Source organism: Filicampus tigris, chromosome 2 (genome assembly GCF_054856515.1).
Source record: "Filicampus tigris isolate MCC_2025a chromosome 2, RoL_Ftig_1.0, whole genome shotgun sequence".
Lineage (NCBI taxonomy): Eukaryota > Metazoa > Chordata > Actinopteri > Syngnathiformes > Syngnathidae > Filicampus > Filicampus tigris.
The window spans coordinates 13,617,160-13,631,889 of NC_141218.1; the positions used below are offsets into that span (position 1 = coordinate 13,617,160).

Here is a 14,730-nt window from a genome sequence, read left to right on the forward strand (position 1 = left end):
CTAAAAAAAAAAAGGAAAAAGATTTACACTATTCTATATGACTTGTAATTCTTATTGTACTGTACATACACAATATTTGTACCTTAAACCCAAGACAGGTGTCAGCTGTGAATTTTCTAGTATCGTTAAACACCCCCGTTCATTTTAGTATTGCAAAATCTATCAAAAAAGAAGACAGAAAAAGAGTTTGGAAACTTTTTTAGGCAGGATCAGTCAACCGTCACTACACCTTGAATCCACCGCGGCAAGGAACCCCGTCTTCTGACGTTTGGCTTCAATAGTGTGCTCTGTTCCAGATCCGAAATAGCACCCGTTGCGCATTGCACACCCTTTAAGGCTTGACCCGCTCCCGGTTCACATTTTAACATCACAACCAAAACAAGCCACTTTTTCCATGGAACGCTGAGTTAATTGACGCTTACCCACCCGCCACCACTCTGCTGCTGGAGCGACGCCGCCACCTGATAAGATTAGACGATCCTCCTTCCTCCTCCTCCGGAAATATCCCGCAAGGTTAGTCCCTCAGTTAAGTCCCGCGGGCATGTTCCAGGTCTTGAGATTGCGGCGTATATCCCACTGCGCGCACCCCGTCACCACTACTGTGAGAATGAGAGTGTGTGTCTGATGGACCAGCCCCGTCCAATGGCTCGGCCCACTTTACGCCACCACCCCCCCCCCCCCTTATCCCTTGTAATGCGCTACGCAGCCGGCATTCCAGCGTACGACTCACTTCCTGCTATGAGGGAGTCAGGAGGGTGGAGTGTGTAATATGTGAAGGGAGGGTGGGGGAGGGAGGTATGCGAGTAGGAATTCTCCCGCTATTCCGCAGAAGTTAATCATGAATACGATGTTGTAAAAACAGTCTATCAACCGGAATAATGATGCCTTGTGAAGTAACAGCCTTTCCCGAAGCTTTTGAAGACACCCCTCCACGTTGAAGTTGTCAAAATGTCAACATGATAAATGCACTCTCACACTTCACTATGTGGCTAAAAAGTTCTGTCAATTACAGTCATATTTGTCAAAACAATGTCTGTGTCAGGCCAACATATATTTAATCAAGTCAACGTGACCAAGACTTGACGTGTCACTCACTATGTTACTGAAAAGTTAGGTGCAGCATCCTGGCACAGGTGGCACAACCCTATATGCCAACAATTTGGGTGCCTACACTTAAAAAGTGAATTTGCTGAAATGCAAATGAGTAAGATTGGGCAATGAGAGAAGTAAAAAAAAAAAAAAAAAAAAAAAAAAAACAATTTTTTTTTAATTTTCCGGGGTTGCCGCGACTGACAAGAACCAGTGTAAACTATGCTAACCTTTACCGCAGCAGGTCATGGCGTAACATTCCTTGGCTGACTTCCCATCACACTGCTGATTCGCTTTTACTCGCAAAGACAGGAAGTGATGTATTTTCTATGAAAGACCAGACCAGCGCTAGCCAGCTGATAGTGGTGTTAAAAGTCAATAAATGTAGGAAGTGAAACCAGATTGAGAATGAGTGGAATGCTTTTCATCACCTCTACTTCTTTTCGACTTCTAATAAAAATCAAGACGGAAGAGGCTGTAAGAACTTTGATTGTCAAAACTTTTAACTACTGTAGTAGTTACTGTGTGATGTGTTTGGAAAAGTTTACATATTTTTATGCAAGCGCTATCGGAGGCTGTAACTGTTGCCTTTCCCAAAAAGCAGTCACACTACTGATGTTGTACTTTCCAAAAAGAAGACAAATGACTGATTTTACACTTTTTTTTTTTTAAGAAAGAAAACAAACTACTGATGTTGCAGTATCCTAAAAAGAAGACAAACTATTGATGTTGCACTTTTATAAATAAAGAAATTACTGGTGCCACAATTTCTTAAAAAGAAATGTCTAACCAAACCGCAGAGCCATGATATTTAGCGTACCGTATCGGAGTATAAATAAGCCTTGACATTACTTTTGTAATAAGTTATGTTCATTTGAAAATATGACAATCGTCCCTCTGTTAGTGTAGCACATGCGTAATCGCGTTGTGAATGTGTGTCGCCCACTTGTCAGGCTAGGCTTATCTGGGTTACGTTTGATGTCGCGCTAGCCTTTGGGATAAACAAACTTCTTTGCTTAATGAGTCATTCACTGTCGGCCGGTTCCGCCGAGAAGCGCTGATTGAAGGAGGATGAAGAAGAAACTCATCTGAAACCCAACGCCACATTGCCGTTAAAACTAAGCTCCAAAAAGACGTTTCGCTGTACTCCTTTTCGGTATCTCAAGTCAAAAAACGATTTCAACTCTAATGCGCCATCGCGTTCCCTAGTGGAGGCATACCAATTTTTTTTCCAGAATTGTCAGAGGCGGGGGATTCCAGTTAAGTCTGCAATTTTGGCTAAAACTTAAAAAGTCTGTGCTTATACTTCTTACCGTAGTTATTAGTAAAACGTGATTTTCATGTCAAGAATGTTGAACTGCCTTCGGGTATCACTGTAAAAAATGGCTTTTTGCAGATATTATACACTTGAAATTCCACTTTGTCCCTCACGCCACCTCTTTAGCTTGTTATTTAGGGGTGTGCATCTCTCCTCAAAAGACAATTCGATACAGTTTTTGATATGCGGGTGCGAAACGATTCAAGGACGGTTCGATTTGAAAGTGGAATGAATCGATTCAGTTTGACTGAGGGATTACGATTTGATATGGTACAGCTCAGTTAGAGAGGGTATGTTGCAATGACTTTGTTGTCGTTTTACATACATTTGAATGAACTTATCAGTTCTGTAAATGTGACATTTCTTTCTAAGATATATCCCTCCAATAAAAGATGATTCTTTACATATCTCAGTATATATATATATATATATATATATATATATATATATATATATATATATATATATTATCTTATTATATCCACCTTAATGGTAAAGTTAAAAGGTCATCATTCAAAGTTCTTCCTCTTTCAAACCCCACCCCCACACGAGCATATGAATCTAGAGAATGACCGGCCTCTCACGGCACCGCGACCCAACCGCCCGGATATTCTTTTGTATGTTACGCAATGCAGCAAAAAAAGATTACCCACATTGGTTGGTTCAATAAAAGCAACTCTTTTTCCCCAACAAAGCTACGGGGCTAATCAGAAAAGACAACCACTTTAAAAGAAACACTCACTGAGGCCCCCCAAACAAAATGATGAACAACCTACCTGCTTCTGGGCAAGAACATGGACTCCTTGATGAACACGGAACCTGACAAAAGGATGTACCAGCAGCTTCCAATGTCATCAGGGCTGCGAGAAGAGATTTAAAAAAAAAAAAAAGACATAACAAAAACAGATGATTAGAGCAAATTTAGACACAAAGGACCAAATATATACATATTCACTTGCATTGACCACATTTCAATACAATGGATGAAAATTTAATTAATGAAAAAAAGAGAACATTTAATGAACTAAAAAATAGAAAAATACTGAAACGGAAAAACACGTAGGAAAAATATACAAAATATCAGATGCAAAAAAGTAGAACAGTAGAACATTATTGTGAAGGGAAATCTGAAAAAACAATATAAAACCGGCAAAATGTTAGGGAAAAAATACTTGTAGGGGTGTGCGTCTCTCCACAAAAGACAATTCAATATGATTCGATTTGACAGTGGAACGATTCGATTAGGTTGCTGATTAGTGACATGCTCTTTGTCGTTTTCTACGATTCATGTCTCGTTCTCCATTGGAAATCAATCCTCTTGAGACACTAAGATAGCAAGTAATTATAATTCATATTTGAGCTAGTAACACGAAGGGGTGAATTTTTAAATAAGTAGGTGAAAACAGTGTCACGGAGTGCAGACGGGAGAACTGTGAATGAACCGCCGAGCGCATCAGCATCCGCCCACATCCATTACAGCGCCCGAGGAGACGAGGAAACACAGACGAGAGTAAACTCGCGGTGACCCGGCATGATGACGCCGCCGACGCCACTGTTGGCTGGCGCAGCGTTTTGGAGATAATTGCCAAACAAATGCACACACACTCGCCCAGCGGGAACATTTTGACAAGTTAATCTCCAGACTTTTCCAGTTCAAAAGCAGCTCCTGCGGTGAACAACTACATTATTATTAGGAAGACACCCAATAAAAGCAACTTGGACTGCGTCAATGGAAGAGTGTGTGCAAAGTGTGATAAGGAATTTGCATGGGAAAGATTTCTTTGTGCCTTTTACAAAGCCTCATTCCATCGACCACAATCCAAAACAATGGGAAACTTTGCAGAACCAAGTGAAAGTGGGCAAAACATATATAAAAATAGACATTTTGAACATTAGGCAAAAATATGCCAATATTAGAATTGGAAAAAAAAAATAAATCGCACAAAATGGAAAAAAACTCAACCTTTTGATATACTGCAAAATGTCACTACCGAAAAATGATTGAAATAATAAGTTGAAGTATTAGAAAAATACAAGCATACAGGTCAAAATTAAATTGAAAAAATAGGGGAAGAATACACAGATAGAAAAAAAAGTTTTGAAAAAAAAAATGAAAAAAAAAAATGAAAAAAATTCACCAACGGGAAAAAAAAAATCTGAATTTGTGGAAAAAAATACATACTATGAGCTTACACAACATATTAGAAAATGCACACATTTTCGTGAAAAATACCTATGCACACGTATGGCAAGAATACAAAAATGTCAGGCAAAAACTCCACAAACAGAAAAATAAAATGGAGAAATATTTTGAAACATACAAGACATAACAAAAACTGAAAAATTACAAAAGCAGGAAAAACATCATTGTCATATTTGGATATTACAAAATATGACAATATACCAAGTATTTGAAAAAAAAAAAATCATATTTGTTGAACAAAGAACATGTTAGAATTTTTGTACGGAAAGAATATCAAAACATCAGATTAATACAACACAAATGCAAGGGGAAAAAAACGAATTTAGAAAAAATTCATTTTTTCAAAAATCGTTCAGTGAAGCACTAAGTAGGAGACTTTCTGCCTGCCATCGGATCCGTAATGGGATGCCACCTGTGTGGAAAGGTGTTCCATGATGCTGGTACACGGTTGTGAAGTTTGCTAACTGACATGCACTTCTCAAACATGTTGTATTGAAAGCAATTGTCATAAGCGAACACGGCGACAGCTTGACTGAATTGGGCCACGTGTACGGGAAGAGGCGGCCAAATGCGGAATGTCGGCCGGGGATGCTCAGCTTTCTTTTAACTGACACGATTGTTCATTGCGTGCTTGGCAACAGGAGTGCTTCTCCAGTCACAAACATTTCACCACTAAAAAAAAAAAAAAAAAACATTTTTGTTTTTATTTTTTGTGATGTGAGGTTCAACAATAGGTTTTGTCTTTTTTTTTTTTTTTTTTTTTAGCATAATGTCAATATTTTGTCTTTTAAGGCAAGTGTGACATCAGTAGTTTCTTTTCTTTTTGGGAAAGTATGAAAACAATAGTTTTTCTTTTTTGGAAAGCATAACATCAATAGTTTTTCGTCTTTTTACAATGCTGTCAATGTTAGTAGTTTGTCTTTTTAGGAAAGTGCAAAAACAGTATTTTGTCTTACCAATTAGCCATAATTTAGCCTCTTTTTTAGCAAGCAAATGCACTACACAGCATTTCATAGCTATGAAAAAAAGCTACTAAGTAAACAAAGCGTCAACACTGACATCTGTTTGTATTTTGTTTAGACTGACAAGATGGTTGAGACGTTTGACAGGATCGTTCCGGCGTCCGATGCAAACCCAACGCTAAAAATATAACAAGGTAAAAGTTTGTTTTCGACGCACACGGGGAGTCTCTGCGTGGCAACGCTATCGTCAAACTAACTTTTGAGTGTTCGACAGCATTAACAAAAAGAAAAGTCTAGTGAGTGATGTTTGTTTGGAAGCACTTTGAATGCACTCTAGCTACTTTTTCCCTATTCCTTTCACAGTTTGAAGAGTTAACAAAATGGCGGCAGCTGAGGTCTGTATCCACACAGACGTCCGCAAAGGCACAACTTTATTAAATCCTCATTTGGTACGTACTTTGGTGTTACGGTGATGGTCAGGTTCACATTGGGTACAGTAACGGAACAAAACGATGCAAAACAATATGTTTCTTTTTTGTGTGTATAAATGGGGAAATGCTTAACGACTTTCGAAACAGAAACATAAAAAAAATGTAAATATGTAATTACTAATAAATGAAAGTCTAAAACGACATACAAAATAAAGCAAAACTGCTTCAAACTTTCTATTCGTCTTCCGTTTGGAAATGTATGGCACACTGTTCTTTTTTTGCAACTGTAAAAATAGTTTGCATTCTTTTTGTTCTACTAGAAAAGTATACCATCAATATTTTGTCTTCTGTTCAGCAAAGTGCATCAAAAGTGTATTGAATCTGAAAACTGAATGTATCATTATAGCCTTTAAAAATTAATTAAAATAATTCATAATAAAAAATAATTAATAGAAAAAATAGATTCTGCATAATCTTTTCTAAAAAAAAAAAAATTACAGGATTCAAATGAACTGAATGATAAAATGATGAAGGAAATTTAGCCACATGCCCATCTATCTACCCCTTGATTATGTGCTACTGTTCATTCCGTGTTACCCCGCAGAGGTATATAAAGAATTCAACTGTTGGGCTTTTTTAAGGCCACTTTGATAAGTACAATGCAAAAATATTTTTTAAAGAATTTTTATTGATTGTAGTATAGTTGTTATTATGTCCACTGCTGATTAGTGGTCATAGTAGTCATTTTTTAAACACCTTTCAAGGGCGGAATTGAATGTTAAAGGTCCTGTTTGAACATAATTAACACTTTCATTATGGCAACAAAAAAAAAAAAATCGAATTTAAGACATTTTAAGGATTTCTTGACACCCTGCTGTTCCATCACTACCTCCAACTAAACTTGCAAAACAACCAAGAAGCAAGTAACACAAGCGACGGCTGCCAGCTAGTGTACTTGTAAATGGCGACACTGAAGAGGTTAAAAGGCTGATCAGAAGATAGCAACCTCGAGTAAAAATGTCAGGTCAGCCTCTTATCTACAAGAGCACTGTAATCTGCGGCCGCTAAATCCTGCAGGGTTCAGGCTTTTTCGCTGTATAGGCACTTTCTCATAAGCTTCGGATTGTATAAGTGTGTGTCTGAGTGGATGTGTGTGTGGAAAAATGAGCACTTTTCCAACAACTATCCTTCTGCCTTTCTATGATGTAGATACCGCGAGGGTACTATGGGGTTTGTTAACTGGGTCATATGTGCGTGCCATTCAACGTTATGTGATCTGTATGAAAAATCAGACTAAATAAAGACCCCACAGTGCGACACAGAGCTGCTAACCTTCAGAACTTCCCTTCCATAATGATTTGTCTGAATTTCCCTATTTTTTACATTTTATCAAGAACATTACCGCGCGAAGGTTATTGCAGCGTATTATGTACAGTAATAGGATAAAAAGAATTACGCATACTGCTGAAATGCACAACACAATCATTATTCTAACACAGGGGTGGGCAATTCCAGTCCCCGAGGGCCGGTGTCCTGCCTGTTTTCCCATCTCTCCCTGCTGCAACACACTCATTGATCCACACATCCTGATCATTTGAATCAGGTGGGTTGCAGCAGGGTGACATAGACGCTAACTGACGCCACCACAAAATTTACAGTAACATAGTAATTATCAAAAGGCTTTTATTAATAAGGTAAAAAAAACATTTTTAAATGATGAAAATTATATGAAAATACAAAAACGTAGATGAATTAAAAATATTACCCGAATACAATAATACCAAAATAGATTTAAATCCAAGTGAATGAGAATTAATAAATTAAATAAAATACAATAAAACTAATTAGAAACATTTAAGCAATAATAGAAAATACATGGAAATACAAAAAGAGAAAACGCAACAAAAATATATGCCGGTATATTAACTCATTCTATCCCAATGATATATGTATATGTCATTTCACAAGGTGTCTGAAAAGGTCTGGTACTGTATGAATTAAATAATAACAATATAATAAATTGTAAAATTAAGTAAAGGTTTAAAAACAGATGAACTATTCATAAATAAATCTAATATCATTGAATTGAAAATAAATAAAACTCACTTAAAAATACATGAAAATGAATGAAATAAAATATCCCCCAAAAAATAAACAAAAAAACATACATAAAATCAAGTAGTAAACAAAACTTTATCGAGAAATTGACAATAGATATGTAAATTAAAAGTATATTCCATTAAATTTAAAACATAATGGAAACAATTTTTGGATTACAAAGAATATTCATAAACTAAAAACCTACCAAAATAAGAAAAATTAATAAAACTATGCTGACTCAAAATCATCAAAATAGAAATATCCTGCCATCTTTTTTTTGTTGCTTTGGCCTGCAGTATAAACTGAAGATGCATTTTCCTTTCACTTTTTAATCCGAAGGCATTGCAACGTGCCAAATATTTTCAACACAGAGCAAAAGTGAAAGTTTGCAACGTCCCAAACATTTTCAACACAGAGCAAAAGTGAAAGTTTGCAACGTCCCAAACATTTTCAACACAGAGCAAAAGTGGAAGTCTGCTTTCATCAGTGATACGCAGCCGGACAGGAGATGCGCGTAACCATTTTTATACTTGTGCTTATTAAATCATGCCTGGCCGCAAATGGCTCACGCGTCAAAGCGATGTACACAGAACACCAAATACACCCCCATAAAGGTGTCACATTATCAGTATCCTTTCAAACATCATCACAGTATCATAGTCAAGTTTGTACTTACTAGTAGAGCACTTCGTTGGCTTCATGTCTCTCGTAGCGCACCGTCTCGCACATGATCCTGCAGGGCCAAAACATGATTTCAACATTTATTACTCAGGATTTTTCCTGCATAGAAAACATAGACGTGGCCGCCTCAACCTCATTTCAGGTCGCCTCCAGCTCTACCGCATCATTAAACTCTTATTATTTGACTAGCATTGCACAAGAAATAAAACAGTTGGAAGTCACGCCGAAAACACTTCAAGAGCCACAAACCAAAGATTTTCTTTCATACTACAAATATTCCGGACGGTTTTGGGGCTTTTCAAATGGGTACATATTGTTTCGGGTCATGGAGGGGAGTGACGGCATTCAGTAGAAAAGGAAAAACGCAAATCTTAAATTAATAAATTTGGAAAAAGTGATCACTGTAAAATTACACTTGAATTGTATGAAATAGAGCCGTTCATTGATTGATTGATCACGCCTAATGGTCCGTAAAATACGATAGGGCTGCACGATTTGGAAAACCATGCGATATGGATGTTGACTATAGTAATATTGATATTATTGCGATATTGGACGTGTACCGAAAGAAATGACATTTTTACTTTTTTTAATGAAAAAAGTACATTTTTTTCCATGCAGCAGAATAAGCAAGTGCGCATTTAAGTTTGCATCAGACTGGTCGAATTCAGATGAAAGCATACAATTCCATCAGAAAGTTATTGCATGTCTTTGCCATATGGGCCATTATCGCCATCACAACATTTTTTTCAGTATATTGTGCAGCCGTAAAATACGGTAGTACATTTTCCTGCATTTCACCCAATTCTCCGGCCTTTCCGCTCAGCATCAGCTTTTGCGCATTCACATGCAATTTCGACAGAAATGGCTTTCCTTAGTCATGAACATGTTTAATTAAAAGCAATTGTTTCACATAATAACTTTGATTCATTGTAACTGCTGTTCCTACGGGATAATGAATTCCCATATTTAGTCATCCAAAAGGTCCCCCAACCCCCTCCGCCCACCACGTGTCCCAAGAATGTCATCTGCATCAGGACCCCCGACCCCATAACACAACCCGCCCCGCCCCGCCCCACCCTGTGTAGCCTCCAGAAAGGACTCTGCAACAACGCAGACTGTGCTGCAACCTATAGTAGCACATCAAAACACAGCCGAGGGGCACGTGCAAACAAAAACACGCCAGTGGGTGGTGGAAAAAAAACAACACACAAAAACAAGATCTTTAACATAATCCTTTGGTTTGTGTGGTGTCTGACTGGAAAGTGAGTGGTGGGAAGGGGTCATTTAGTGCGTGGAATGTTCCAGCTCACAGGTCATGTACTTTACATTGTTCCCTCAACGGGATAATCCACATGTATGCACACACACGAGGCATGCTGGCAACGCACCGGCTGCTGGGAAAGTCACGTTTACTTCCCACAAGGGTATTTTGATAGTTACTGTAAAGTTTCGGACTATACGTCCCACTTTTTTTTCTTCATTTAGATGGTCCTGCGATTTATATTATACATTGTTGCTGTCCTGTGAAAAACACTTATGTGCTTCTTCTTCTTCTCCTTCTCCTCCTCCTCCTCCTCCTCCTCCTCCTCCTCCTCCATTGAAGGTACTGCTTTTACATAGAATCCCTTAGTGTAGGGCTAACGAATTATCGTTTTGGGAACGAAATCGCAATCTCAGACAACACGATTTTGAGATCGTCAAAGCTGCTTTTTTTTTTTTTAAAGGGCACTTAACTCCCACGCTCACCATCAGCGCCATGCTACTGTGAGCAGGTCACACTAACCAGCGCCGAACTGGTTTAAAAAAAAAAAAACGTCTACGTCACACTGTCACCTGTCATTTTTTCCGCGGCTGCTTGAATGCTAGGCGCTAAACTAGCTTGCACCGCAGCAGCATTGACTTTATACTATACGTATTTCGGTGCAAAGCAGCAGCAACGAGCTGCTGCTGCGGATCCTCTCCTCCGTGGTGACAAATAAACGACCTTACTAACAAGTAGCATTTTCGAGGGGGCGAACAAGGAGTCGCTAAGCTTACTAATCACTAAAGTGAAATGGAGAGTCGTGAAAGGCCCAAAATAAGTGCTTAAGTGTACAGTAGACTCTTCACATAAGTCTGGCTAGAACCGCGTTAGGGTGGTACATTGTGACTATTGCACTGAAGCTTGATTTCAAGAAAATCGCAAATCAAATCGAATCTGTCAGAAAAATCCCAATACAATTTTTTCCTAAAAATCGTTACAGGCTACATTTAAGCAATATGTGTAGCAGGACTCTTTGAAAAACATGATTGTTACTGCAAAATGTTAGTAATGACCAGTTGTTCCACTCAAAAGTCTTATATCAAAGTGAAACTTGTGCCATGTTCAAAAAATGTCCGCGCTTTATTTTGTATACAATTAATTGCTTAAAATAAAACATTTATAATATTTGCAAGATGTAACTGATCAACCTATACCCTTCATAGGTACGTAGATCTGTTTTTTTTATTTGAAAAAATTAATACAATTCATGTGACAATTTGGAATTCAGAGCAGTGAAATGTAATGCCAACCTGAGCTGGTGCTCCCGCAGATTGGACAAGGCCTCCATGCCATGGAGGTAGGAGTAGACGATCTCCAGGTCCTAAGGAAAACACAGAAAATTCACATTATCACTGGACATGTAAGCATGTGAAGATGTCACCTACAATTGAAAATAAAGGTTTGAGATGAGATTTGCTTGGCATGATTTGATTTGCTGAGAGAAACTCAGCATGACGAAGCACTTCTCGAGCACCCCCATGTGGACAAAAGCACATTCAGGCGGCTACTAACTCAACAAGCCGCTGACTCATAGTAACATTTACAAGTGAAGGAACTGTATGGTGAACACTATATCATAGTGTGTGCGTGTGTGTGTGTGTGTGTGTGTGTGTGTGTTTGGGGGTTGCGTATAAACTCCCCATTCAATGTCTTTATAAAGTGAACCAGTGAGTTCTGGTGGGGGGTTTTGGGATTGGATCCAAATAAGAGGTGAAACACTCCACTGTGTGTTGATCAACACTGGGCCACAGTGTGTGTGTGTGTGTGTGTGTGTGTGCATATGTGTGGCAATAGTGGTAGTTACTGGGCTGTACAGTGAACTAGGGCTGCAGTTATTGAATATTTTTAGAATCAAGGATTCTACGAATCGCCCCATCGATTAACGATGGTAAATCGAGTCTGCGTGTTGAATGACTCAGCCTGAGTTGCGGCTATCGGCAGCTCCTGTATGAATGTTCTGTTTTTGCCCCTTTACCGTTTGTCGAATAAAACAATTGGAATTTATTTAATTTTTTTTATTCGCAATTCCCGATTCATAAATAATTTTTAGCCCTCTTGTGGAATGTATACTGAGCTATTCATGGAAAAATTCACCAATTCACATTTTGGGGCTCTTTCTGTAGCCGCCCCAAGATGCCGGCAAAAGCCCTCGCTAATAGGCAAGTAGTAAATGTGCGAAGGGAGGGTTGAAGTGATACATCCCACGAAAGCGAAGAGGGTTGGCGATTGTTTGCGCACCGCCCGAATGTCGTTTTGTCAGCGTTCGTTCGGTGTCGCAAACGGTCGTGAAGATGTTCATCAGACGTTCGCCAGCAGTTTTAACGGTCGCAAACAGGTTTTCTCGTCGCCAAGAAATGTTAAACATTTAATTGTGACGTGAAAAACTGTTTGCGACTGTTAAATCTTTTGGCGAACATCTTTGCGACCTTGAACAAACTCTGACAAAAAAAACAACAACATTCGCTACGTGCGGCCATACTTGCAAACCTGCACTGCTCAGTGACATACGGGCTAAAGAAACTAACACGTAACAAAAAAAAGTGGAATGGATTATTGCAGATTGAATTCAATTAAAGTAAAATTGATTTCATACTGATATGTCATACATACTGTATACATGACCTATGCATATATCTTCCTGCTGTGCTGGGTTTTGTGTAAAAGGTTAAAGCGGATAAAGGCTGAATTGTTCTGTCGGGGCTCATTGCAGCTATTTTAGCAGAATCTCTGTGCAAAAGAGGCAACGCACAGACAGTGTCCATGTGATGCAATGTTATCCAATCCTTCTGGAAGCATTTGATGTTGTAATATTCTTCAAAAGAGGGCAAAAGGTAAAGTCCTGCCTAAATGGGTTTGGCTGCCATGAAGTCAACAGTGTGAGAAATTCCTTCATTCCGGAGGGCTCGCTTGCATCACACACTCCCCAACATTGCCACTACTAAGATGAACCTTATGTCCACAATGCAGCACATCAGGAGCCTGCTAGTCAGCAGTTTAGTCAGCTACTGCCCTCTGCTGGCAGACAGATACTTCACTCTTAGGGATGACCATAATGAAAGACACTTGGGGTTGAAAATAGACATTTTAACTTATATTTTCTCTATAAAGTGATTTGTTTGGGTGGATTTCATGCTAATCATGTAATTTAATTAAATTTGTTACATTTCCAGCATACAAAGTGTTATTTCCGCAACTTTCTGGGTGCTTAAAGACTGCAAAATCATGCAAGATTTCTAAATTTGGTCCTTAATCCGAGGATCTCAGACTGACCGAAGTTCAATGAGTTGTAACTTTGGGGTCTGCAAAAACAATATGCACATTTATTTTGAGGCGTAACACTTAATCGACAACTAATTGATTATTAGATTAATCGATAACTATTTTTGATAATTGCTGAATCATTTAGGTATCTTTTCTTTAATTTCAAATTGTTCAAATGCTAGGAATTTAAGATTCTCAACAGTAAATATCTGATTTATGTAATCCTCCATCAAAGTGGATTGATTATCTTTGAGTTGAATCAAAAGAAAACATTTATATTGGAAAACCAATGCTAAACATTTTTGCCAATTTTATGATGTTACAGAAATTTAAACGTTTTTTTTTTATCCGAATCAATTGACCAATTAATGGATAGATTAATCAACTCTTCAAAATCATTTTTTCCAGAATTAAGTGAATTGTGTTAATATACAGGACTAAAATCATTTATTTGGAAAACAAAAGACCTTTTTCAGAGAATGTGGTCACTTTTTTCCAGAATCAAGGAATATTTCCCAAACAAAAGGCATGATACTACAAGTATAACATTGTTTTTTAAATTTAGATGATTTTCATCCCTTGCTAAACGTTAACTTCAATATCATAATATTGTGATTATCAAGGAAAAATACAACTTTATTCTTGCAAGATAATGACCTTTTGCCCAATCTATTTTCTTTGAAAGATTATGACTTAGATAAGATAAGTGAGCATAATCTTGATTAGCTCTATGGGGAAATTAGCTATTTCTATTTTTTTCTTGCCATACTTTATCCTTATAACATTAGAAATAAAAAAATTAAAAAAGACTATGTTGTCACTTTGTTATTGCGCCGAAATTGGCCAAAATTCCAATGACATCAGGAGTACAGTTATGTGTAATTGACATTGAAAAAATGTCACCGCTGTATGGAGTCCCTGGACTCAAAAAAATTTGATAATTTGCATTTAAATTTATATTAGTCAACCTGACTAATCCCGAATCCCAGGGGGATGTCATGAGACGTATAATGGCGTCCACTAGATGGCAGCCTAACCCAGTTACATGACAATGAATGAGCCTCCACCGGCCCTCAAGCAAGCAAAGGGAGCAGAAATGTCAGACCATCAATTATGGCTTAGTTCTCCAATAGTTTTGAGATTTGTTGTATGGAAAGAATGTAAAGGAGACCAGCTTTTCCACTGCCAACATTGCTTTTTTTTTGTGTTAATCTTAGCTGTCAGAGCGAAACAATTGCCACAAAAATGCTTGTAAATATTTGCTGTGGTGAGGATGCATGAATGCAGCCAGGATGTTTAGGAAAACTTCCTTAAAACTACTACAAAAAGACCGTCACAAATAGGAACATGTTACTTCTTGTCAAAACGGTGCAGATAGA

General features: G+C 38.0%; 1 protein-coding gene across 7 annotated transcripts in view; it reads right to left on the reverse strand.

The window, feature by feature from the left end:
- The window catches only part of rapgef2b (Rap guanine nucleotide exchange factor 2b), a 113,981-nt gene that overhangs the window by 61,423 nt on the left and 37,828 nt on the right, over positions 1-14,730 (reverse strand). For 5 of the 7 annotated variants that reach the window (XM_086055300.1, XM_086055284.1, XM_086055318.1 and 2 more), the window contains exons 2-4: positions 11,341-11,411; positions 8,780-8,836; positions 3,184-3,267 (exon numbers count right to left, since the gene is read on the reverse strand). In XM_086055300.1, the coding sequence (XP_085911426.1) occupies positions 3,184-3,267; positions 8,780-8,836; positions 11,341-11,411 (212 nt within the window). Of the gene's footprint in view, positions 1-422; positions 597-3,183; positions 3,268-8,779; positions 8,837-11,340; positions 11,412-14,730 lie in introns of those variants that run through there. The other 2 variants (XM_086055327.1, XM_086055336.1) reach the window with 2 other exon arrangements.